This window comes from Condylura cristata, unplaced genomic scaffold (genome assembly GCF_000260355.1).
Source record: "Condylura cristata isolate star-nosed mole 26May11 unplaced genomic scaffold, ConCri1.0 scaffold00016, whole genome shotgun sequence".
Lineage (NCBI taxonomy): Eukaryota > Metazoa > Chordata > Mammalia > Eulipotyphla > Talpidae > Condylura > Condylura cristata.
The window spans coordinates 13302347-13328212 of NW_004567117.1; the positions used below are offsets into that span (position 1 = coordinate 13302347).

At 44.8% G+C, this 25866-nt stretch overlaps 1 protein-coding gene across 1 annotated transcript in view; it reads left to right on the forward strand.

The window, feature by feature from the left end:
• Positions 1-23249, forward strand: part of LAMA3 (laminin, alpha 3) — a 207773-nt gene extending 184524 nt beyond the window's left edge. Inside the window, exons 62-74 of the mRNA XM_012725781.1 lie at positions 1480-1597; positions 1975-2115; positions 2834-2973; positions 3706-3837; positions 5058-5211; positions 8483-8652; positions 12344-12527; positions 14904-15044; positions 17996-18155; positions 18725-18855; positions 20768-20861; positions 21958-22077; positions 22839-23249. Coding sequence (XP_012581235.1) covers positions 1480-1597; positions 1975-2115; positions 2834-2973; positions 3706-3837; positions 5058-5211; positions 8483-8652; positions 12344-12527; positions 14904-15044; positions 17996-18155; positions 18725-18855; positions 20768-20861; positions 21958-22077; positions 22839-22984 — 1831 coding nt within the window. The 3' untranslated portion in view covers positions 22985-23249. The remainder of the gene's footprint in view (positions 1-1479; positions 1598-1974; positions 2116-2833; positions 2974-3705; positions 3838-5057; positions 5212-8482; positions 8653-12343; positions 12528-14903; positions 15045-17995; positions 18156-18724; positions 18856-20767; positions 20862-21957; positions 22078-22838) is intronic.
• Positions 23250-25866: the final 2617 nt, after the last annotated feature.

A 25866-nucleotide genomic window follows, 5' to 3' on the forward strand; every position in this document is an offset into this window, starting at 1 on the left:
TTCTGATGCTGCCACCTGCATGCTGCATGATCTTGGTTGGGCAAGTGACGTGATTTTCCCAGCCTCCCTGCTATATCTTTGGCAGGGCAGGTAACTGCCAGGCTCCTCCGCTGGTTGTGAGGATTCAGCATGAGTGAAGGAGTTAGCACAGTGCTCTGCACTAACTGGTCAATAAATGTGAAATGAAACACCTCCCCCACTCGATGACTGTGAGGCTGGAATAATAGTAGCTTGCACAGAGTAGGAGCTCTGTAACTGTCAACTGTCCCTCTGTCCCCCATTTCTTTTCTGCCACATTTGTCCTCCTGCAGCCTTTACTTTGTGGAAAGAAGGATATAAGGGTGCTGATGGATCCAACACATGCCGAAATCCAAGAAAGAATGGATCTCCATGTATCTTAAAAGATAGGCTCCAGGGATTAATACGAACATGCCTCACCCTCTGAGGCATCTTTATGAAAGAATTAAGTTGGGGCTGCAGTGGCAGTGAGAATCCTTTCTTTCTTTAATAAAATTTAATTTTATGCATATTCCATGTACCTCAACTTGTTTATTTATGATGAATTAAATAAAAATGAAAGCAGACACACTTCCATTTTAAAAAGTGTACTGCCACAGGGCTTTATAATGAAATCAGCTTTGCATTTTCTTAGAACATCGTTTAGTTAAGAAACACAAATATTTGTCTGACTTCCTGTCAGTTCCTGCATGTTATTTTTTTCTGTGACTTTACCTCTAGACAGAACCAGCAGTCAAGTCAAAGGGGAAACGGCAGAGCAGCATGGAAGAGCTGCCTTAGAAATCGTTCTTGTTATAATGACTGAGCTAAGGCGGGGTAGTCCCTGACCCGACCACCTCACATTGAGTCTTGCTCTGTACAGTCACCATTTTGAGTGTGTTACATGTATTTTCTCACTGAAGCTCGCGCCAGCCCTGTGAAACAGATCAACCTATTCTTGGTGTATAAATGAGGCAACAGAGGCAGAGAGCAGTTCATAACCTTATTCTGCAGCAGGCAGCCTGGTTCCAGAGCCCAAAGCCCTACAAGTACTACTTCACCTCTCAGAACAAGTTTTCTAGAGTTTTTCTGGCTCTCGTCCATTACTTCCTTCTTGTAGTATCCATTACCATGTGTATGTTATATATAGTACGTTAATTTGTTAATATACTTCCTACCCCCCATGCACCACCATGACTTTGCAGGGGAAATGGGGAGCAACATCTTCTACGTTTCTCTGCCTTTTGGGGACACTGGTCATTCTTCTGTCAAAATTATTTTAAAACTGATAATGCAGATTCACCCAAAGAGGAAGTATATTTCCCCAGGATCCCCAAATAACTAGCATATGGAAATTCCATGAGCACAGAAATATCAAATGGGCACTGGTGAGTGAGAAGCAGTAGAGAGCAGTGTTTCATCTCCAATTCTCAGGCAAGACTGATGTGATATTGTTCTTCCCTTTTTTGTACCCCAAATCAGATTTAACATTTCTATACCTGCTTTCCGAGGCTGTATGAAAAATCTGAAGAAAACTACTGGTGTTGTTAGGCTGAATGATACTGTGGGAGTAACCAAAAAATGCTCAGAGGACTGGAAGGTGGGTGAAAGTCCAAAATCTGGCGGCGAAATCCTCCCAAACAGCCCATCGTGTTGTCCAGACACACATTCATGTTTCACCTTTTTCTGGTAGCACAAGCGTTAGAGGGAACTGGGTCAGATACATTCCCTGCACTCTTTCTTGTAAGACCTCTTCAGGTCTGTATATTAAAGTTGTAGGAAAATAGGAGCATGTACTATATACACAGAAGCTCACCGATGATTGATAAGTGATCATGCAGCAAGTCAAACTTTTTTTTTCCTCCAGCTACTTAAATCACATTCCCCAGATCAGATGATGTAACATAGGATAAGATGCTATACTTCAGCCACAAACTGTTACAGTGTCAGTAACTTATTCCATGTTGGTTTTTTCAGCTTGTGAGGTCTGCCTCATTCTCCAGGGGAGGACAGTTGAGCTTCACCAACTTGGGCTACCCACTACCCAGCGACTTCCAAGTCTCCTTTGGATTTCAAACCTTTGAACCCAGTGGCATATTACTAAATCACCAGACAAGGGTATGAAATATTTCATGAATATTGAATACATTTTAATCCTGTCTCAAAGTTGATGTCAAAAGTAATAAAGAGATTTTGAAGGTAAATTAATTTAGAAGTTGTCATCTTAATTTTGTTGATGATTTTTTCTTCCAAATGGAATTTTTGTAGTCTTCAACAAAATTAAGATAACAACTATAAAACTACACATATTTTGATTAAGATTTGACAGAAAGAATCAAATCATCTTGCCCAAACTTAGGTCTGCAGAATTTGACTTTGAAAAACTGAACTTCTTAGAACAACCAGAAAATAAAAAATTCACCATGACCAAAGAGAAGACATCATTATTATAATCATATATTTAAAAATTGAGGAATCAAGTTAGAAAATACTTGTTCCTGGTAAAAATAATATCAACAGGAATGCAAGGGAAAATAGAAAAAACTTTAATGCTTAAATTATTTTTGTATAATTGGTGGGGACAATAAATCAGTCCATAAAATGATTTTGATAGATTCATAAATGTTGAAATAATTTGGTTAAGATTTTTATATTCATGAGCATGGAGTCAAAATATTCAAAAATAATCTTTCAATGGATTTAGCAAAGTCAAAACTTTCTTATCTAATTGTCCTGTTTTATACGTGGTTTTTTATCATAAAGTCAAAATTGATACATTCATTCACCGTAAGTGCAAATTCCCTTTGTTGACGGGTCTATTCTATGCTGATTTCAGACAAGCAGCCTGCAGGTCACTCTGGAAGATGGCCACATTGAAGTGAGCACCAGGGACAGCAACAGCCCAATTTTTAAATCTCCAAAGACATACATGGATGGGTCACTGCATTATGTGTCTGTAGTAAATGACAACTCAGGGTGAGCAGAATGACAGTTCACACTTTCTTAATTTATTTAATTTGATGTAATCTTTCTGGAGTCTTTTTGCAAAGTCTTTGGGCTTAATGCTGAAATTATTACTAGTTAAGTCCTTCCTTGCTTCCTGGTTCCATATCAATTTCCTCAATGGCAAAAATAAACCAGTCCACAATTGGATGGATGAACTGAGACATGTTCAAAATGAAATACTACAAAGCAATGACAATAGAAGATGGACAATTATATACAATGACAAACTTCCAACATAACACCGAGGGAAAGAATGCCATGTAAAAGACTTCATGTTCTATGATTTTATTTGTACAAATTCAAAGACAGGCAAAGTGGATCTATTGTAATTCAAGATACAGCTTACCCTTGGAAGGAAAGAAAGACTAGAGACAGAAGAGACTATGAGGCAGGGTTCCTGGGCTTCTAGTCACTTCTGCTTCTGCATTTGGTTGCCAGTGATGTTAGTATATTCACATTGTAACCATTCAATGAGTTATACCCTGAAGATGTAGGGACTTTCTGTGTATAGGTTACATTCTCATTAAAATGTTCTGTGTAAGAAAAGACACATCCAAAAATATGGAATGCTCTTTAAAAATAAGGCTAGTTTACTGAATTGTGTTAAGTTGAAGAGAGTGGGTTTGGTTTGAAGACACTAAGTCGACTACATGTGAGGCCCTTTTCCAGTAGTCCTCACCCTGTGTTCTCTTGCTATTTCAGACTCCGGCTGCTCATTGATGACCAGACGCTGAAAAGTAATCAAAGGCTACCAGACTTTTCGAGTTCCCTGCAATCCCTGCGCCTGGGAGGGAGTCACTTTGAGGGGTGTATCAGCAATGTCTTTGTCCAGAGGTATGCCCTTTTCTCTTTGTGTATAGCTGGTAAAAATGGCCTGCCCCTGCGAAGGCATCTCATTGGTCTGGTTATCAGAGTCGATCTGTCACCACAGGTGGGAGGAAGTCCTCATACCAAACACCCTCTCTGACACAACACACATCCAGAGCAAACCACCAACTGGCAAGGTCTGGGCTTAGCCTCCCTGTGGGGGAGCACGCATGGCACTTAACCATGGCAAAAACCTAGTTGAAGTTACTGTCAGGGGCCCTCCTGGTGGTGCAGCAGGTTAAAGCTCAGCACTGCAAGCTGGACACAGCCGCTTCAGTGTGAGTTCGATCCCCAGTCCCAGAGATGATCCACATGGCGCGGCAGACCTCTCCTGACCCGCCCGCTGCTCCCCTCAGCAGTGTACTCCCTCAATCTGCCTACTCTGCTCCCCACTCTGTCTCTGCTGAATCCTCTCACCTCCCCTGTACCTCTAGCCTGTACCCCAGCTCTATATGCATAAATAAATAAATCTTTAAAAAAAAAGGAATTAACTCACAGACTCTGGCCCTAAACAGTATTCCCACTGAAGTGTTAATTCATTTTAATGAAGATTGTGCAATTAGACTTAATCTCCCTAGTTTTGAAAACCAAGGAATTGCATGGGCCAGGACAGTGGGAAGAGGCAGCTCCCACGCTGAGAGTTGGTGCTGCTTTGCAAACATTTACGTGTCCTTTATTTTGATATAAAATAGTCCTTTTTAAATAAGAGACTAGATCCCCCCAAGGGGAGAAAGAACCTTCAGCCAGTGACTTGATACCTTCAGGGCTCAGGCAACAGTCCTGAGATAATGCAGATTTATCTGTGAGACTTCCTACTCAAGTGTCATAAGAGAGCCGGTTAGCTTACTTCTCAGGCTTCGTGAGATTCACTGCCCTTCTAGATCATCCAGTGTTCCTGGTTCCCCTCTGTGCATATTTCATTTTCATATTTCTATGTTATATCCACCCCAAGGAAAGAACTATATTTGCCATGTCCTGACTGCTCAAGTCAATATGTTTCTCCAGCTCTCATAATGGCAAGGCCCAGGGCTGGGTATTTTAGGGATTGCAGGGGTGGGCACAACACATCCTCCTTCAGTGAGCCTGGGGTTTCCTCAAGACATCATGTACAGACAGGTAATGAAAGTCTACCCAAAACCATGACAGCAAGAATGATACTTATGGGAAAATGTGTCTGTCTGTTCTAGGCTATCACAGAGTCCCGAAGTTCTAGATCTGGTCAACAAAACTACTAAGAGAGATGTGTCTTTGGGAGGCTGTAGTTTAAACAAGCCACCTTTTCTCATGTTGCTTAAAGATTCTACAAAGGTTAACAAAGCCAAAAAATTCAGTATCAACCAGGTAAGTGTCAAGACCTTACAATTGCTTCTTTCCAAGGATTCTCATAAGAAAATCCTACCTCCAGGGAGACCTTTGGAAGTGGGAGGGGCAGAGGAGATGTGCACAGCACTGTGTCCCACATGCTCACTGTCCATGAAGTAGAATTGTGCATCACTGGCAACTGGATGGCACCATGTGTCAGGGCAGCTTTTGTATCTTAGTGCAAACTTGATCATTTCTGCGGCCGTAGAACAAATAGAACCTTGACTTAGGTTTATCGATTTCTGCCTAGCTCTTTTGCTACTTCTGTCGTGTCTCCAGCGGATATAATGGTTGTCCTCAGATTACTCGGGCCCTGCACCCCCCCAGATGCCCACTGTCCTGCCCCTTATGATAGGGTACACACGTGCACCCAGACCTTGTTGAGACCAATGTCACTTGACTTTGACTGCGCATGAGAAACACCTTAGGAGCTTTTCAAATCTCAGTGTTTGGGTTACCTGCCAACAATTTTGTCAGGTGCTCTGGAGGTAGGTTCAGAGGGGTAGTAATTTGAAGGTTCCCCCAGTGATTCTAGTGTGCAGAAATTCTGAAAAGAAGTGATATTCTTATTTGGACACACACAGAGTTAAGACTTAAAGAATCTGGAATAGAGCACACGATCATGACGGAAAGAATTCCTTTCTCTGTCTCAGGCCAGCAGTGTGATCCCCAGGTCTGAGGTTACAATTTATATGATTGGTATATAACACTGAACATCTCCAATGTGCTGGCTGTGCTAAGCTCAGTTATTGGCTTTCCTACCAAACCACTAAGCAACCTGTGAGATGAGTACTGTCACTAGTCACATCTACAGAAAAGGAGGCCGTGGCTTGGAAAGGTTTAGACAGCCAACTTATCCAAGCCCCAGATATGGGAGGTGAAGTTGGGGCCCAAACCCAGACAGCTTCATCCAGAGCTCAGGCTCTCTTTAAAGAAACTCCTGTTCAACCTACTTTTCACTTACTGTCAACCACACGCTGCTTGTCTATCAATATTTCCCTGCTGCACGATGATTTGGGGGAGTTGAATAGATAGCACTGTTTTATATTATTAAGAAGCTATATACTTCATAAATCCCAAAGGGTTGTCATTTTACTGTTATGAAAAGAACAGCGTTAGAACAGCCCCATCAGGAATGAAGTCAGATCTTTAGTTTTTCATTGTAAGGCTGAAAATTACCTAGAGACTAAATTAGCAAAGCAGTAGTGGAGATGGTGAAAGAGAAATGGATTCAAAGCTACTTAGAAAACAGGATGTACAAAAATTACATAATAATTGAATGTGGCTGGCAATGGGGAGAGGCGGGAGTTAAACCGATTATGAGGGATCCAGCTCAGGTTATTGGATGGACGAAGATGTCATTCATGGAGAAGGAAAAGTTTTTGGAGAGAGAGAATGAGTGGAGTTTGTGACCTATTGAGAGACAGGTACCTGCAGGCTGCCAGGTGGAGAAAGCTGGACAGTAACAGAGAGAAGACAGTAGAGCTGGTGGTAAAGTGCAGGACTTTGGGGCCAGACTTCCTGGGTTTGCATCCAGCTTTATCATTTACTAGGTATGTGACCTTGAAGGATTATTTCAGCTCTCCTTGTGTCTGTTTCCTGTACAACATAAATGGAGATGTCATGAGGTTTAAATGAAGTAATAAAAAAAAATAGACCAGTGCCTGACACACTAAACACACAGTGAATATTGATGATTTCCGCTATTCCGCACATGCATAAGCTAAGTGAAAGGCACAGACCTGCTGTGGGAGTGGTTGGTGGGAATTTTCTGCCACCATGACGGGGTGGGGCTTTAGGGGAGGTGACCACATGGTGTGGCAGACCTCTCCTGTTTCGCCCGCTGCTCCCCTCAGCAGTATACTTCGTCAGTCGGCCTATTCTGCTCCCCGCTCTGTCTCTGGTGAGTCCTCTCACCGCCCCTGGACCTCTGACCTATACCCCAGTTCTGTATACATATATACATAAATAAATATTTTTTAAAATATGACAGGACCAGCAGGGCATAGAAGAGGCAAGAAAGAGGGGTGATGACCAACACTCGGGGTTTGGGTATACTGAAGAACGGTGGTGCCATTAAGGCAGTAAAGGAAGACTTGGTGACAAGGGTGTTATAGAAAACTGTTCCTCTTGATGTTACTACCACTGATACGCAAAGAAGACTTTCCGGGAGGCAGGACACTCCAGTAGGATCAGGGATGGCTGTTAACTTTAAGTAGTTCTTTTAATTTTCTAGTGATTGATCATCTCCACTTAGCAACACGTAAGCACACCAGTTTTCAATTACTACATGAAATTTGCACTCTGAATATCCTATCAGGAACTGAGTTGGGGAGGAGAACTTTTAGCTGCTAGCTCTAAAAACCCACACAAGATGCCTTAAACAGTGGGCAGTCTGCAGTGTCATATATTGGACAGGTGGGGGTAAAGGTCTGTCGTATCCAGGCCCAATGCCCAGGTAAGAACACACCCCCTGGCTTTCTCTCAGCACTAGAAACATTTCTCAGCTGCCCCGCCCCCATCTCCCCAAAGGTTCATTGGCCAGGCTGGGGTCACATGTTCATTTGTGACCCTTGAATCTTGTGACCTTCACTTTGATGAATGGAGATCTTAGCTGAGCTCTCACCCTGTGGGAGAGGTCTGAGCTTCAGAGAAAAAAAAAGAGGGTGAGAGCTGGGGCATCTCACCATCTTGCAACAATTTTTCTATTCACATTTTATGTTGAGTAGGGTTGTTTTCCAGTATTGAAGATCAGTCCTGTTCAGAAGTTCAGAGTATCCGCCAGCTGAGAGAACAGACTTCTATGTTGGCATCGTTCTGATGAAAGTGGGGGTATATGGGGGCACCTACCTTTCTGTTCCTGCATGCTAGGTCCTTTCACAGCCCTGCAGCAAAGTCCCAGGTGCCTGGTCCCCAGGGGAGGTGGCAGATGGGCAGCTCCATGTCCATCTGGCCAGCTGTGCCCGCCTGGCCAGATGCTGCCTCCCTCGGGGCATCTGTGTCCTTCCCAAGCACCACAGGGGAGGAGTTCTGCCAGAGCTGGTCCCAGGAGCTGCCCCTATCAGTAACAAGACCAGTCTTGTGTAGGATGGGAATGACTTGTGTCCTCCCCAAGGATGAATTCGTCCCTTCAGAATTTCTCTCTTAGGAGTGAAAGTAAAAACTAAGCCACGCACTTAGCAAGATAAGCCTTGCTGTTTCCTTCCAGTGATAATTAGCTGAACTAATGTTTTGCTTCTCTTCCCTGCAGCCATTGCAGGACATGCCAGCCACCTCCCGGAGGGGTGCAGAAGTGTGGCGAGATGCCCAGTCCTGCCCGCCACCATCCCAGGCCCAGGCTAGTCACAGAGCCCTCAGGTTTGGGGACAGTCCCACCAGCCACTTGCTATTCACGCTGCCCCAGGAGATGATGAAACACAGGTATTAATTAATTTCTTGACTCTGGGCCTTCCGAGAACCTGATTCTGCAGTGATTCTACCCCCGGGTGTGACACCTGTCACTAAGGAGGTGGCACTCACCTTTTGTGAAAAGAGGGACCAGCTTGTGCAGGCCACAGCGTAACCCCCACAGCTGGAATGCACATGTGACATGAGGGAGGTGCGACTCATCGGCTGAAATGAGCAGTTCAGCTCCCATTTAGAACTGATGGTGTTCTAAAAATAAGACTGGTGTTTCTTTCCAAAGCTGCTATTTATTTCTATGATAAATCACCTTTCTTCTGTAGGCTGTAGTCAGAAAAAAAAATGCTTTTAGGTAGACTCAGTGCTAGATAGATCGTTTTTAGAGAATACATTTGGATTTCTTGTGTGAACAAGTTGCATCTTTTAGGGAGGAGAGGAAATGAGAAGAGATGTTATGTTAGAAGAAAGAAGAAAAACATGCTTTGTTGTTTTCAGGTGATTTGAAGGACATTTTTTTTAAATATAGGTGCTAAAACTCCCTTATGAATCATCTATAGAAGCAGGATTGCCTATGGGTCAAAATCCCTGGCTTTTAGACCTAATGACTATCCCCCCTCAGGTCTCAGGGATGTAGGGGCCAAGATGGAATTGATTACATGTGCAAGAAAACATGTTCTCCTGCAAGATACCGGCGAGGGAGCCGGTACTGGCGAGGAGCCTTTCAGTGGAGCTGTGGGCCTGGCCCCTGTGAAAGGAGCGGGGAAGGAAGGAGGGGGGTCAAAGTCCCTGGGTTCATGCAGCCTCAGGCCAGGCAGCTGACTGGCTCCTGCAGCCAAGATCGTCCTATAGGTGTACAGTGCTGGACTCGCTTGTCTCAGCCTTGCTCGTCCTGGGCTGGGGTTCTCGGGGTATAGCTGCAGATCCCTGGTATGGCAGCTAAGGGCTGAAACCCCTTGTTCTCCCATAGCAGGTTCTCCTGGAAGGGGCCCCGACAGCACCTCAGGGGCTGCCTCAGACAGTGGGTCAATTTTCCTAAGCCTGCACTTGCTTGCTTTCCACCAACTTGGCATCATTAGGCCGGCCTCACCTGTTATCAAAACTTGCTACCTCTCTTTTCTCATCAGTTTTCTCAACAGTTAAATGGAGGTGATAACGCTTTCCTTGCAGGGAGGAGAGGTAATAGCTTCTAAGGAGCCTGCCCAGGAAGCCCACTCTCAGCCAAGTCCATGACCTATAGGTGAAGGTGAAGGTGGAAAGGCGAAGGCTAAGTTCTGCAGAAGACTTCCCAGTCTCCCTCTGTCCAGCCTCTCTGGATCTGCATTTTCTGCACCAGCCCTGCCTTCCCTCCCTCTGCAGCCCTCCCTCCCCCACCCCTAGCCCTCAGCATTCTGGGTGTGCTATCCAGTCTCTTCTCAGACTGCCAACATGACATTATGTGTCATAAATGGAAAATGTAACATTTTTTTCAAGGGGAGGTTTAAAAGTATCCAATCATTTGTAAATACAACTTTTAAATTATTTTAGTCCTAAATACTCTGGGACTCAGTACATTTTCAAAGTTGCAAGACTTGGAATATTCTATTGTTCTCACTTTCATCTATATTTTAGCGAAGTTTTGCCTCTTTGCCACTATTTTAACATTGTGGTGGTTATATAAAAATGCTTCTTAGTGCTCTGCCTTCTCCCTCTACCCACCAGTGAGGAAGAGTCGGTGAGACAAAGTCATTTGCTGGGATTGGAATCTATGGCTGCCTTTTTGGGAGTTAGTGAGCTAGTCTTTTCTGAAAGAAAGTTGCTTTAAAAAATAATTATGGAAAGCAAATGTCAAATTTAATAACCGAGCCCACATATGTAAAGTACTTTCATTCTGTAGCAAGTTTTAATACCCTCCTTAATTGGCTAATCTTCATTCTCCAAACCTCCGCACTACACAGACACACTGAGAGAAATATTGAGCAGTGTCACCATCTGGCTGGTTGAATTTAACAAATACAGATTTCTTTTTCATTTTGAAGAATGTTACCCTCAAGGAAATTTGCTAATCTGAAGAATTAAAGCATATCCCTGTGTTTGCTCAGCCTCACAGTCTTAAAAAAGCAAAGAGAAGGAAGTAAATTTTGTCTTCCACGTCCCAATTCTGCCTCCAACTTTCCATTTGTCATTTAATTCACTTACTGTCATTTAACTTATCATTTAACTATGTCTTGTGTGCCTACTGTGTGCAAAGCATGAGGGCTAGAGCTATAAGCAGGATATACACCGGGTGGGGAGGATGCCACCCTCCCCACCAGCTTCCCACACTGCACTTTTAGACATCTCTCTCCATGCACACGTACCTCACAGCAGCATGAGGAACCATCCATCACCGCGTCCCCAAGGCTCAATGCCTTTGCACTTGTACACACTCACGAAATATTTGTGAATGGACGGATAATGGAAACATGGATGTAGGTATGGATGGATGGATGGATGGATATACATGTGAGCACTGCAAGCTAGCTGCAGCCACTTCAGTGTAAATTCTGTCCCGCCACGGAGGTGACCCACATGTAAAACTATACAGGTAAAGCGTGCTTAGCCAGATGTGTGAATGACGTCTACCATCGCACAGATGAACATTAGTTTTCATTCCTGCTGCTATTGCCTGGCACTGGCTTAATTCCTATTCCATCATAGGCGGGGTATTAAGGTCCAAGAGGTGTCAAGGTGCCAGGGAGAAGGTCTGTACTTCTGTGCCGCCATCATATATCTGAAAGAAAATGTTCTCTTGATGCTTAAATCAAAACTTTGTTATTCAAGTTGTCCCCAACTCCTCATTACTTCCCGCTCTCCCTGCATGTGTACAAAATAGAATGTGTATTCACTGTGCTTCAGAAGTGCAGGCTGCTGAGTGAAATGGGCTAGTCACTAAAAAGAAATGCTGTGATTCCATTTAGATGAGGTTCAAAATTGTAGAGACAGAAAGTGGAGTGGTGCTTGCCAGGGACAGGGGCGGGGGGGGGGACTGGGGAGCAGTGGGCATGCAATTTAGTTTTGCAAGATGAAAAGAGTTCTGGAGATTGGTTGTACAAATTTAGAATGTATTTAACACGACTGAACTATACACTTAAGAGCGGCTATGATTGACCCTCCCTGGTGACACAATGGTTTGGGACACAGCACTGCAAGCTAGCTGCAGCCACTTCAGGGCAAATTCTATCCTGCCAGGGAGCTGACCCACATGGCGGGCAGACCTCTCCTGAGCTGCCTGCTGTTCCCCTCAGCAGTGTTTATCAACTTACCTGTCCTGCTCCCCACTCTGGTGTATCCTCTTGCCGCCCCTGTACCTCTGGCCTGTACCTCAGTTTTGTATGCATAAATAATCTTTTTTAAAAAATGGCTAGGATGGTAAATATTATGTGTATTTTTCTGTAAGGCAAGCTTATTCTCACTGTGGTCCTGGACTTAACCTGGTAGCTAAGTTTGCCCTAGAATCTCCACCCTTTACCCCAACACAGTAAGGAGGTTATAAAACAAAATGTTTAACTCCTACAGTTTCATGCCTTTAAAACTTCTGAGAGACAGGTAATTTAATCAGCACATATCTTATTCTAATTGAAAAATGGAGGGCAGAGGAGGCTTCTCATTCTCTTTCCCAGCCCGGAAGACTTGCAGAAACTCGAAAAATCCCGTTCTTCCTTCTCTGCCTACTGTTTTCTTCTCCCTACAGGCTGAGCTTTGCTGTGGACCTACAGACAACATCTTCCCGAGGACTCGTGTTCTACATGGGCAGTAAGGGCACCTACATGGGTCTTTATCTTTCAAAAGGACGTCTGGTCTTTGCATTGCGGGCTAAAGGGAAGAAGCTGAAACTCAAAAGTAAAGAGAAATGTAATGACGGATCGTGGCACACGGTGAGTACGGCTGTCACGGCCTGTGCAGGTGGCGTTCACTGTGGCGGCAGGTGGCCTCTCAGCCCTCCCTGGCATGACCCTGCAGGCCTGGGGGAGCGAATGTGGTCAGAGGCACTGAGTGCCCAACCTCTCAGCTGCACACAGAAACCCACAAATGCCATCCTGACTGTCAGGACAGGCCTTTCTCACTGCTCCTTGAGTCCTTTCCTCCCCCGCTCCCCACACCCTCGCTCCCCTTTGCCTTCTTTCACCCCTGCTTCCCGGACCACTTCTCACTTCTAGGGCTATTTCTTGACCTCCAGGGCCCTTTTGGGGGCAGAATGCTGTGTCCGGAGCGCAGATGTGAAGTCCACATCTCTAGCATCCCGGCTCTTGCCTGAAAGCAACCCAGACTTAAAAGAAATACAGTCTAAGGCTTTTTTGTTTTATGTTTTTTTAAATGATTAGTGAACTGGAGCTCAGAAAGCAGGTGGTGTGACAAGTTGCACTCCGCAATTGAACACATACCTAATGAGCTGTCATCCCGGGGCCCATGAACGAAAGTCCCCAGTATAATAGTGTCAGATACAAGTAAGCGCTTGAAGAAAACAGTGGGCCAAGGTAAGGAAGTGGCTGAGCAGGGAGACTGGCTTGGAGAGAACAGGGGCGAGGACCTCCATGAAGGAAGGAGGGAACAGTTGCTTGAGACCACAGGAAGGGTACGCCATGAATTTTATTTGGGCACAGTGAATAAAAGACGCAGTCAGGGAGCCCTCCCTGATGGCTCAGCGGGTTGAAACATAGTACTGAGAAGTTAAAGCCATTTCAGCATGAGTTCGATCCCTACCCCGGAGGTGACCCACATAGTGAGGCAGACCTCTCCTGACCCGCCCGCTGCTCCCCTCAGCAGTGTACTTCGTCAGTTGGCCTGTTCTCTCCACTCTGTCTCTGGTGAATCCTTTCACCACCCCTGCACCTCTGGCCTGTACCCCAATTCTGTGTGCATAAATAAATACATCCTGGAAAAAAAAAAAAAGACGCCGTCAGGAATTAGCTACGTGAACAGAACAGCAAGGATAAGCAGAGATAAGAAAGCCAGACCCAGATCATTAAGTTTTGAAGGCCAAATAGCTGACTGTGGAAGCTTTGGAGAGCCTTAACATATAAAAAGAGACATACATGAACAGGTTTGTATTTTTTAATACTCTATTTAGCTGAAGAGACTAAAAGTGCAAGAGCTCAAATAGGGTGACCAACCAGAAGTTATGACTTGGAGGGGCCATGGTATCGGGGAGAGAAGTGGGGTGTCCAGGATGGGAGAGAGAAACAGGAGTTGACAGTCCTGAGATTTAGGGCCAGCAGGTGGGTCACAAGTGGGGCTGTTACTGAGATAGAGAAGAAGGGGGGCTGGTGGAGATGGTCTGAGGAAGGGGAGACCTAGAGCTGGGGAGAAGTGGAGCTGTGACCCTTCCAGGCTGAGCTGCCTGTTAGAAATTCTAGCTCATGTGTCGGAAGACAGCAGAGGCCAGAGGCCATAGCCAGGCATGTAAACGGGGGGGCCATTGGGGACTGGTTTCATGGCCATGAGATGGCAGAGTCTGCGCCGAGCCTAGGGGTTCTGACTCTTAGCAAAAATCTCTCCTCTTGTGAGAAGAAAAGTAGCTGCTGGCCTCTCCCCGTGCTCAGGGAACATGTAACTACTCATGCACACGCGCTCGTCCCCTGGGTTGTGCGTGTGTGCACGCTAGTGTGCGTGGGGGGTGGGGATGGGGGGAGAGATGTTCCTTTAGCTCTTTAGTCATTTATCTTTTGCTTAAGTCTCCAGATCAGTTATGTCTTTTTATTCATTCACTTTTGAGCAACCTTTTTTTTAAAAATAATATAATAGTTTATTTTTACATAATTTTGTGCATTTACCCATCTCAGTTGCAATCCCCTTGGGCTTCCCATCACCAAATCACCCCTGTGCCATCACCAAAGTCCAGTGCATTTCCCTCCCCCTCACCGTTATTGATCCCATCCCCACTCCACCCCCATACATTGTCTCTGGTATATAGCTGTCCATTATTATTATTATTATTATTATTTTCTCGCCTGGTCTATTATACTCCTATGAGTGAAACCATCTGGTATTTTTCTTTTTCTTCCTGGTTTATTTCACTAAGCATGATATTTTCCATGAGCAACCTTTTTTAAAGCGCTCTTTTAGCTCACTCTGTTCACCATCTAACATGAACTCACAAAGGACGAAGCTAATGACAATATGAGGGGGAAAAAATCTTTTATTTTTTAAAGCTACATGAAGGAACAGAAAACATCTTTTTTTTGCAATTTCCTGTGACTGCTAATAAAATACAACACCAGAGGTAAGCTTAACTCATTTTCTTTACTCTGAAGGTGGCCTTTGGACAAGATGGAGAAAGAGGCCGCCTGGTTGTGGATGGTCTGAGGGCCCAGGAGGGGAGTTTGGCTGGAAACTCTACCATCAGCTTCACAGCATCAGTTTACCTGGGATCATCTCCCTCAGGGAAACCAAAGGTAAACAGTTATGTTCAAGCCATAGAGAAAGTGAATTCACCATGTGGTATGACTTTATAACTTTTAAGATAGTCAAGAATCTCAAAATATTTCAAATTCTTTTTTGAAAAGCTCTAATATCCATGAGCCCACAGAAACAGTATCTATCCCCCAACCTGATCCTTCGTTTTTAAGGTGAAGTTTGAGACAGACACAGGCCCTGAAGAAGTGAGCAGGGCATCTCTGTGGTTTTAGAAACAGGACTCTCTTAGATTCTAATCCATGGGATGCAAAAGCACAGGTTTTTGGTTGTAACTGGAAATTTTTGGTGAAGATAATATTTTCCAAGCTTTGGCAGTTGCTGCCACCGATGTCACCTCTGCTATATCCAGAGAGTACATTTACTTAGTGGCTTGCTTTCAGTCAACTCACTTTTTATATCAATTTGTTTGAAAGGATATTTTTCTCTCTCATAAATAGGAACCCCCAATCCTTTACTATAAACAGTAAGGGACCATAAAAAATAAATATGTGAAAATAAAAGTTATTGATGTCTAGCTAGCAACATGACCTAGACTTTCTTCATTCCGAGAAAAAGGAGCTCGATCAGGTGTGTCTCATGTGATTGTAAGAGGCAGTAAAGACATATCAGCTGCCAGTGTGAATGTGTTCCTTGCTCTAGTCAGACAGGGCAGGATAAAGACAAACTTGATCACAAATGTATTATAATGCTCCTCAGTAGCTGAAATGAAATTACCGTAAGAACCAAACTTGGGGAGATTTTGAGCTTCGTAAGTCTGGCCCCATGAAGGAGGGGTGCATTACTGGATTTGTCAAGATGAAAGTCTTTGATGGGACAGGGCTCCAGGAGCCCTTCAGCAGGCTCTGTGCAGCTTCCCTGTCTTGTCCTCCCCAGTTTCACACTGCCTGAGTGTCCATTGCTCCTGGCTTGTTGTTTTGGTATTTTTTGTTATTTTCATTATCTTCTAGATTTGCCTTTTCCCCACAAAGCTAAGGTATGGCCTCAAATCGCCTCCACCTAAATGCAGTGTCAGATGCTTGATGCCTCCTATCTCTTTTCTGGGGATTGGACCCCCATTCTGGTGTGAGGTTGCCTCACCTGCCTCCCGCAGGAAGAAGGGCCATGACTTAAGTCTACACCAGAAACAGACATAATTAAGCTGTCATTTTCCTGCTTCGATTATAGGGTGTCAGGCAGCCCAGCTTATGGCTCCATGGGACTCAGCCTGGTTCACTTGAGCTTTGCACTGGGGTTTGAGCCAAAGCCCTAGCAAATCATAAAGTATTATTTTGTTTTATTACATATTACTTTATACACACACACACACACACACAAAGTACACAGCATTATATATGTAATATAAAACATTCATAGCAAGGAGGCTGCTCAGTGTCAGTGTTTGTTCTCCTGAACCTATTTCCCTTAGAAAAACCAGTGAGGGTTGGCTAGTTAAAGGCAGTCTCCATAAATCACACCAGCACCCCAATATTGGGACACTCCATAGCAGCACTGTCCACAATGAGGTTCTTTCTGCAACCCCCTTCAAGCTGAGGGTACAAGTCATCAGGCTGCCCTCCTCCTGCCTGTCAAAGGGCAGATAGCTTCTGTCAAACAGTGACTGCCTCTGAGTACCAAGTCTCCAGCAGCCTGCTGGGGTCACTGAGTGATTATGACTTGTCCTGGGGGGCCCAAACTTGGCTTCAGATTCAGGCACTTCATTGCATATGATGGTGCATCTTAAGAAACTAGAAATGGGACCTCCTGGTGGTCTAGGGGTTAAGTCTCAGTACTATCACCCTATCACCACAACAGCTTGAGTTCGATCCCTGGCCAGGGAGCTGACCCACAGGGCACAGCAGACCCCCTCCTGTCTAGCCCACTGCTCCCCTCAGCAGTGTATTTCACCCCCACTCTGTCTCTGGTGGAGTGTTCTGCCCCTCACTCTGTCTCTGGTGAATCCTCTCCCACTCCACACACACACCTCTGGCCTACACCCCAGTTCTTGTATGCATAAACAAATAAAAATAAATCTTCAAAAAAAAAAAAAAGAAATGAGAAAAATGCCATAGGCACATAATCAGTGCCTTTGTTGCTGATGCTACATCTTCATATCACCGTGTTCTCTTAAAATGATCATGTCCTCATCTGTTCTGAGAATCCCGGGGTCCTAAGACCATTTCTTCTAAAAGGGAGTTGAGAGATTTTGTTCATTGCATGACTTCTTTGAGATTTTTATGAAAGTTATTGTCCCTCTCCCTCCCCAGGGCACATACAGAGACCATCAGGCTTATAACCTGAGGAACCCAGAAGTCCACCTGGGCACTGTGGCCAGCTTGGGCTGGCACCTGGCTCTCTGAGAGCCCCTAGTGCTTCCCACGGTGTCTTGTGTTGATGTTAATCATGATATTCTGCTGGCAAACCAAGCTCAACAATGCCAGGAGCTGTTTTACACTTTATTATTTTAGGACTATTTTGGCCTCTTTTTCAGTCAGCTGTCCTGCATGAAACTATCACACAGACTGATAAAACACTAAGAATTGGCTTGTACCTATAAAGAGATCTGTGAGTTGCAGGGTGGCAATTCCCCACTGCAGCCCTGCCGGGATCAGGTCCTGGCGCAGGTCCCCCTCCCTGTTCTTATTCCTGCAGTAGCTGGAACCCAAACCACCTCTGCCCCCTCACACTCACCACAGGGCTTGGGGACACCTTCAAACTTCCACCACCCAGCAGGCATCTGGTGTCCAGGCTTTTCGGCATTGTGGACAGTGAACTGAATGGAACAGTCCTGCCTGGCCCTTCAAGGCAGGAAGGCTAAGCCCCCCGCATCCTGCCACCTTCCCCCATTTTCAGGACAGCTTCCCCCCCACCCCCCTCACACCCTTATTGGGTTGCCCATACTTTTCTAGAGTTGTGAGGAATGAGATTTAATTTTTCATCTGTTTGATTATAGAGTCTCCCACAAAGCAGTTTTGTGGGTTGCCTGAGGAACTTTCAATTGGATCTGAAACCCTTGGATAACCCTTCTGCAAGCTTTGGGGTATCTCCCTGCTTGGATGGCTCTTTGGAGAAAGGCATTTATTTCTCCCAGGAAGGTGGTCATGTCATCCTAGGTAAGGAGTAGTTCAAAAGAATTTGTGTTTCTAAGTTTGAATAACTCCATTATTCTCGAATTAAGACTTTAACTTTTTTTATTAGTTTATTTTTACATCATTTTGTGCCTTTTTCCATTTCAATTGTAATCCCCGTGGGTTTACACCAATTTACCCATGTGCTATGGCCATAGTCCCATGCACTCCCCCTCCACCCCCATTTTTGATCCCAGTCTCCACTCCACCCCTCATAAAGTGGTATATAGTCTCTGGTATATAGTTGATTTCTTCTTTATTAAAATTGCTGCTCCATTCCCCTTCCCTCTCCCCCTCCCCAATCCTTTATGCTCCAGCTATGAGTGAACCATCCAGTATTTTTCTTTTTCTTTCTGGCTTATTTCACTAAGCATGACCCCCTTCCAGCTCCATCTATGTTGCTGCAAAAAGAAATGAGTTTATCCTTTTTGATTGCTGAGTAATATTCCATTGTATATATGTACCACAACTTTTTAATCCAGTCATCTGCTTCTGGATATTGGGTTGATTCCATAAGAATTTTAACTCTTTTCCTTTTTCCCCCCTTTGGACAGCTAACCCTGTGTTACTTGGACCAGAATTTAAGCTTGTTTTCAGCATTCGTCCACGAAGTCTCACTGGAATCCTGATACACATTGGAAGTCAATCTGGGAACCACTTATGTGTTTACCTGGAGGCAGGAAAGGTGTGTGGTGTCTGATGACTTGGGAGGGTCTGTGGGTCCACATTAGACTTGGACTCTAGCTTGGGGAACCCTCATAAGTGAAGTCATTGTAGAGAATGGGATCCAATATTGCAATCAGGAGGCCTGGCTGCAGGGCCAAGCTGCCATTTTCCTTTAGCAAGTAATTTGGCCCCCGTGGTGTTTGCACTTGACATCGTCATTCTTGAGAAATGCAGAGAAGCTGAGCTTTCTTTGATTCACCACTAAGTTTACTTGACCTCTTTTAGACTCAGTTTCCTTATTTTTAAAATGTGTGTGATTTTGTATCTTGGGCTTAAAGAAATGATAATAATTGCCCTCCACATAGTAAATATTCCCTTATTTCTCCTCCCTTCACCCTTGTCACATCGTTCACTCCCAGGGCAGTACTGGGACAGGGTTTCTCTCCAGCCCTGTGGTCACTGATTTATCAGCTGTCCAGTCCTCACTGCACAACACACTGGCCTTTCCAGTCCCTGTAGCCAGCGTGTCCACCCAGGTGTCCTTTGGCCTTTTGTGATTCATTTTTCAGTTTGTGTTTCTGTTGCCTCATCCCTCCCAATACTCACAGGCCTGTTCAATCTCTTATTTTCCCCCACATAGTAACATTACTTTCCTTCTCAAAAACAAAACAAAACAAAACAAAACAAAATCTTTAAAACCAGATTGTCCCAGAAAGCCTCTTTCAATTAAGGCCTCCAGGCAAAGGTTGATTATAAACCAATTTCTTTCCCTTCCATTCCTCCAGTTTATTAAATATGAGGGAGACATTTTCCAAAGAAAGTAAAATAGCCTCAAGTCCTAGAACACTTTTTTTTTAAAGATTTATTTATTCATACAGAACTGGGGTACAGGCTAGAGGTGCAGGGTGGTGAGAGGCTTCACCCGAGACAGTGGGGAGCAGAACAGGCAGATCGACAAAGTACCCTGCTGAGGGGAACAGGGAGGGTCAGCAGAGGTCTGCCGCGCCATGTGGATCTCCTCTGGGGCAGGTGGGAATCGAACTCATGCGAAAGTGGCTTAAGCTTCTTAGTGCTGTGCTTTAACCCACTGTGCCACTAGGGAGGGCCCTTAGAACACTTTTATTGGAGTTGGGCAGGATGCTGGAAGGCCCGAGAAGTCAGCCATGGGATTGAAAAGTTTTTCAGTAGTAGGGGGTGGACCAAAGGCTCTAGTAAGTGCTTCTCATAGGAAATAATAACACACAAAAAGTGAAATCAAGAGGTAGTGACCTTCATAATAGCCTGGCAACTCTTAACTTGAAAATTGCCTGAGAATAGGCTGCTTTGTCTAGTGCAGATTTCATGTACATTATTTATCAACATACTTATTGTAGTCCTCTCCTCTCTTCACCTTTCAGCCCTAGGAGTATCCTAGGTCTAGACAGTGGGGATATGAGATTCCACACAAAAGCACATTTCAAGGCTGACCACTACCATGTGTCCTGTACCTTGAGTTCCTTGGATGAGAACCCGGTACATGTTAAGCCTTCGTGGAATTATTGTGACTGGCTGGTCCTTGCAGAAAGCCTCAGACAGAAATTTTGCCTTCCAGTTTTACATGTCCTTGTAAACAGAGCCACTGGCACATGCTCTGGCTAAGATAGATCCTTATGCCACTCAGCAGCTGTTGAGCAGGACCTGGCAGGGGCAGGGTTCAGGCGGGTGAGGCTCCTTGCCTGAGGTTGGGCAGTGGGCTGGCGCTTGCCAGCCTGGCAGGGATGCAGCGGAGATTACTGCAAAGCCATGGTCTCTGTGCGACCACCTGGCGCTGCAGGGGAGCCCATTGCAAAGCACCCTGTGCCCTTAGAGTAGCGAGGGCTGGGAAGGAGACTGGCAGGGGCAGTTAACTCCACATGCCTTTCCAGATGGATTAAAATGTGTGTGTTTTCCAGGTCACGGCCTCTTTGAACAGTGAAGCAGGGGGGATCTTGACCTCGGTCACACCAAAGCAGTCTCTGTGTGATGGACAGTGGCACTCAGTGGCAGGTACGGCACCCTTCGCCTGCCTTCCTTCCCACCTCGACTTACTGTCTCACTTCATCATCCATTAATGTCTGACTGGGCCCAACCCCCAGGTTGACATGATCACAGCCTCATCTATATTATTCGTGGTGGTGGCCACGTCCAATTCTTCTTAACATACTGAGATTTCCTTTTTAGTCCAGCAAGTTGATAAACTATGTCTGTTTTCTGACTGTGTTAGATTTTGACTCTGAACACAAAAGAACAGAGGTCCAATCTCAGTTCCAGCCCTTAACTGTGTGATCTTGGGCAAGCTAGTTAATTGTTCTTGACCTTCAGTTTTTCCCTCTATCTGAAGATAAAATAGAATACACCTCTCAGTAACATAAAAATTGAATAGAATAATGTATTTTATCTAAAGTGCTGGCAGTACTTGACAGAGTAAGTGATCAGTGAGGATTTGTTAGAGTTTCTTTTGCAATAACCATTTACTGTTAATGTAAACCACTTAGACTTCTAAGTGAGAACAGATACAGCATCTCAAATCAAATTTGCTATTTTATAAACAACTTGTAGACATTGGTTTGGAGATAATAGTAACCTGTATTGTGAAAATCCCTTTTGTAAAAAGGCATCTTTCTTGGCTAATTTCAAAACTACTTTGCAACTCACTAAAATTGCTAACATGGGAGGAATTTTGTTTTGAGAGTCAAACATGAGACTTTGGAGTCAGTCATCAGAAGTCAATATCTTGGAGGGATATTGAGACAGAAGCCAGGGTCTTGAATCCCGGTTCATTCAACTTAACCCTCTTGTCATCTTCCTCTGTGACTGAGACTCACCACTCCTCTGGGAAGGGGCTGTGATCCTGTGTGCCTCGCAGATTCACTTAAAGCTTACATTTTATCATATATGTGGAAGAACATAAATACCGCCTGGTGTCCAGAGCATGTTGGATTTCTCTCTTGGGTCACCAGCCTCCTGGAAACAGTGCTCCCACCGGTCTGAAAGGAATGAGTTAAAGTACAGCCAGCAGTAACACAACAGTGTGGATATTTAACAGTGGATAAGACAGGGCTCTTCCCTGTGCTTACACCTGACCAACTTCCTTTCCCTCCAGTCAGCATAAAACAGCACATCCTGCACCTCGAACTGGACAGAGACAATAGCCACACAGCTGGGCGATTCCCCTTCCCACCGGCCCGCACTCCGGAGCTGTTGCACATTGGAGGGGCCCCAGGTAACCCTTGTCCTGACTCCTGTTATGACCGCGTTGCCCATGTCAACTTGAACAATTCCATCTTAGCCCAACAAGTGTGATGCCCCAGTCCAGGGGTTATTAGCAGTCAGCCATTGGCTGGATGGTGGATGTGGGGAGGCCTTTTGCTTCAGCACACAGGCAAGTCCGTTTGCCAGCAACTGGCATATTTCAGGGTAGCTCAGCCCCATTACTGCTGTTTTCTCTTATCCCAAACCTAAAACTGATAAGTTTCTCTTAAAAGTTTACATTAACCTCTTATCAGAGAAGCCTGATACCAATCCAGAATCAGGAAAGGGACTGAAAAGCTGGTCTCTCCTCTCCAGGCATTTCATTTTACTGGTGAGTTGTTAAGCTTGATGAAGCCAGAGTGAGAGAGCCAGGCAGGGTAAGATGGGGTCAAGTTCAAAACTGGAATTTTTGTCTGGAAAGAACCTTGTCGTTCTCATTGCTTTGTGCCCCTCTAAATAAGTTGGATGTTAATGAGTCCTCTGTGAGCCAGAAAAAGCACTGGAGTTCTACTGATTTGCACTGTGAAATCTCCCTCTTTGAAGAATCTGCACAGTACCCTACTGCTGATTTAGCATATCAGATTTCGTGTGTCAGATGCCCCCTTGAAGGAAGGAAATGGCTGTGTGCACTATTCTGTGGGTACCTGCAGCTCTAATAAGCTGCTTTTTAAATAGGCGCATCCATTGGATGGTAGGAATTATCCACTGAGTGCCTCTCCTTCACTCTTTCAGCCAATTTGCAAACCCTGGAGCTCCCTGTGTGGAAATCATTCTTTGGCTGTCTGAAGAACATTCAAGTCAACAACATCCCCATCCCTGTCACTGATGCTCTGGCAGTCCAAGGTGCTGCCAGTCTGAATGGCTGTCCTGAGCACTAGACCAAGGCCATCACAGAGTGAGGAATTCACCTTCAAAAGCACCTCCACTTTGCACTCGGGACCGTCCTTGATTTAAGACATCATCCAGAGGGCTAGTAGCAAATCTGATTTTGAATTGCAGCTGTGTGTACCCATCATTTTGGTATTCAGTGCTACATGTGAGTTTTATATCAAAATACCATTTGTCAACGATGATGAACAAATTGTCATGTGCTTTTTGGTGATACTCTTTTTCACTAAAAATTAAATGTCTTTTAAAGAACATTTTCCCCACTTATTAAAAAATAAATATCTTTTAAAGCACTTTAAAAACACAAAAATGTTACATATGTTTAGGGGGTATAATTTATGGTGTTAAATAAACACGTATATTCTTTAAAGGACAATGTTTTATTAGCATAAACCCAGTGGCTTGCTGGTTATTGTTAATCATTAATTTTTCAGTGCTTGCTTACAGTCTTGCCTACAACACAGTTTTCTCTAAGTAATTAATGATCACACACTGGTGAGGTACTATGTATGCTCATCGTTGAAACTACAGCTGGGTGGAAGAAGTATTCCTTCTCTGAAGTGTGCAGTCTGACTGGGGAAAAACCTTGTGTTCATAGCATAATAAAGAATGGACAAGCCCAAATAATGAGTCCACAATGCCACTTGGCTTCCCATGTAGCCAGTCTCTACACCCAAGTCTAGATTATGACTATTCATTCCTTGAGGGCAAAAACTATCTAGTGGGGGGAAGCCAAGATGGATATATGAACTATAATCAAAGGTTTGCGTGGCAAGGAGAGCCACTTCCAGTATCTACAAAATAAATGATGCTATCCCAGATCACTATCATGCCTATCAAATGCTGCCTAACAAAGAAGCGTCTGCAAATGTTTCTGTATCATTTGCATACAGATGATGAACAGTACCTGTTCCTTCTGGAAAAAGTAACAAAGAATCGTAAACTTTGGTTATAGTAGCCCCGCTGGTATCCTCACAGCTCCATGCTCCTCACCTCTGAAACTGAGCCACAGTCTCTTCAAGGCAGAGCTCTTTGTGATCCACAGCTGCAGGCTTGCAGGCATGCTTCCTAAACACCACCTCTATGCAAATAGGGGATGTTCTCCCAGACAGGTGGCACACACCCCATCACGGGGGTATCTACAGAAGCTGCCTGGAAGGCTTTGAGGATTCTATGCTGGGTCAGAGGCAGAAAGCATAACCCTCGGCCATGTGCTTTCTGAACCAATGATTCTCAAGTGAAAACTCCACCAAGTGACCAACACCCGGGAGCTGAGTCTACCTGAACATGTCCATCTTACCTGTCTTTGGCAATTGGTAGTAGTCTCTTCCAGATTCCTAATGGTATCTCTGAAGTCAGTCATGAGTGCTGAATACTTGCTAGTTCTTTCTTGACTCATTATAAAGGGGCTGTCTGCTTTTCAATCTTACTACTGGTTTCCCCTTCATTTTGTAGTAGCTTGAAGACCAGAGGTCCATCCACCTTTGCTGTATACAATCCCGGCCACAGGAAGGCAGCAGTGTCACATAGCACTAGAGTTGAGCCACACAAAGACCTCAGCTTTTTAGGCTTCAGACTGTAAATGGGTATTGTCTGAAAGGAATGTTTACAGGGCCTCAACTGGACCATCATGGATATTATTTGTAAGCTCTCAAGTGCTGTTCAAACAGTATCACTGTCACCTGGCTCAGGCCTCACAAGAATTGGGCTGACAGTGGGACAAGCTAAGTAGGGACAGCGGGGTCACGGTGGTTGAGTGACCAGCTCCTGGTCTGCAGTTGGTTCCATTTTGGTCCAGGGGAGCAGATGTGAGAAACCCAACAGCATATCTCCACAGGCAGGACCCACTAGTCACCAGGCACCAAGTATCTGCAAAGCGAGTATGTGCCTCAGGGCAGCTTCCGGAGGGGGGGGGGTTGGAGGGGGGAGAGAGGGTTTTGGGGGGCAGCTTCCTTCTGCTTCCCTAGGGCACCTCTTGACCACATTCCTCAGTATAAAGGGTGGTGGAACTTTTGTCACATCATGTAACGCCCTGCTCAGAGCAGCCTGACTTTTTCCTTCCTCCTGCCCAATCACACCAAATAGGGAGATTTTGTGCTCATAAAACAGCAGAAAAACCTTTATTCTCTTTTATTGCACATGCGTTTCTTTATGAAGTCACAGTTTCACTAATATTTTTTATGGTTTTAAAAATGATGTAGTATTTCCCTGTTCTTTGTAGACCATTCTATCAGATGAATTCACCACACTGTATTTAACCAATCTTTAATTCTTAGACAACTGGACTAGTTCAATTTCTTTTTGCAGCGGTAAGCAAATTAGAAAGAATGTCAACTTATTTCTTTTCTTAGGTTAACATCTTAGAACTATAACAACTGGGTCAAAGGATAAATATATGTTTTTTGCTTGTTATTAGGTCGTCTTGTGTTCTGCAACCATCCCAAGCCGGGGAGGTTCCTCGTCAGTTCAGATAGCTTAAAAGGGAACCTTGGTGCCTTTGGCCTCATCCCCGCCCATTAGGGGGAAACAAGCCAGCACTGTTGGGGCCCCTATGAAGCTCTCATAGCAGTTTTCCACCACTCACCACGGCCCTCTGCCCTATGGTCCGCTGCAACACCGCTCTTGAATGCTCAGCTTTTAGTTGCGCCCACTCACGCATGCGCACACCGTATGCCGAGTGTCCACCCTCAAGACACACTCACACGGAGCTCACGCTCCCAAGTGCCTCTTGTGGTCAAGGCCGCAGGTGACAGCCACAAAAGCCTGAGCAACCTCCATTTATCCTACACCATGTTATTTCCCATAAGGCCTAGCTACTGGAAGGCTTTAAAAACTGACCTTTGCTCCTGATGCTCCTGATGCTAAATGTAAA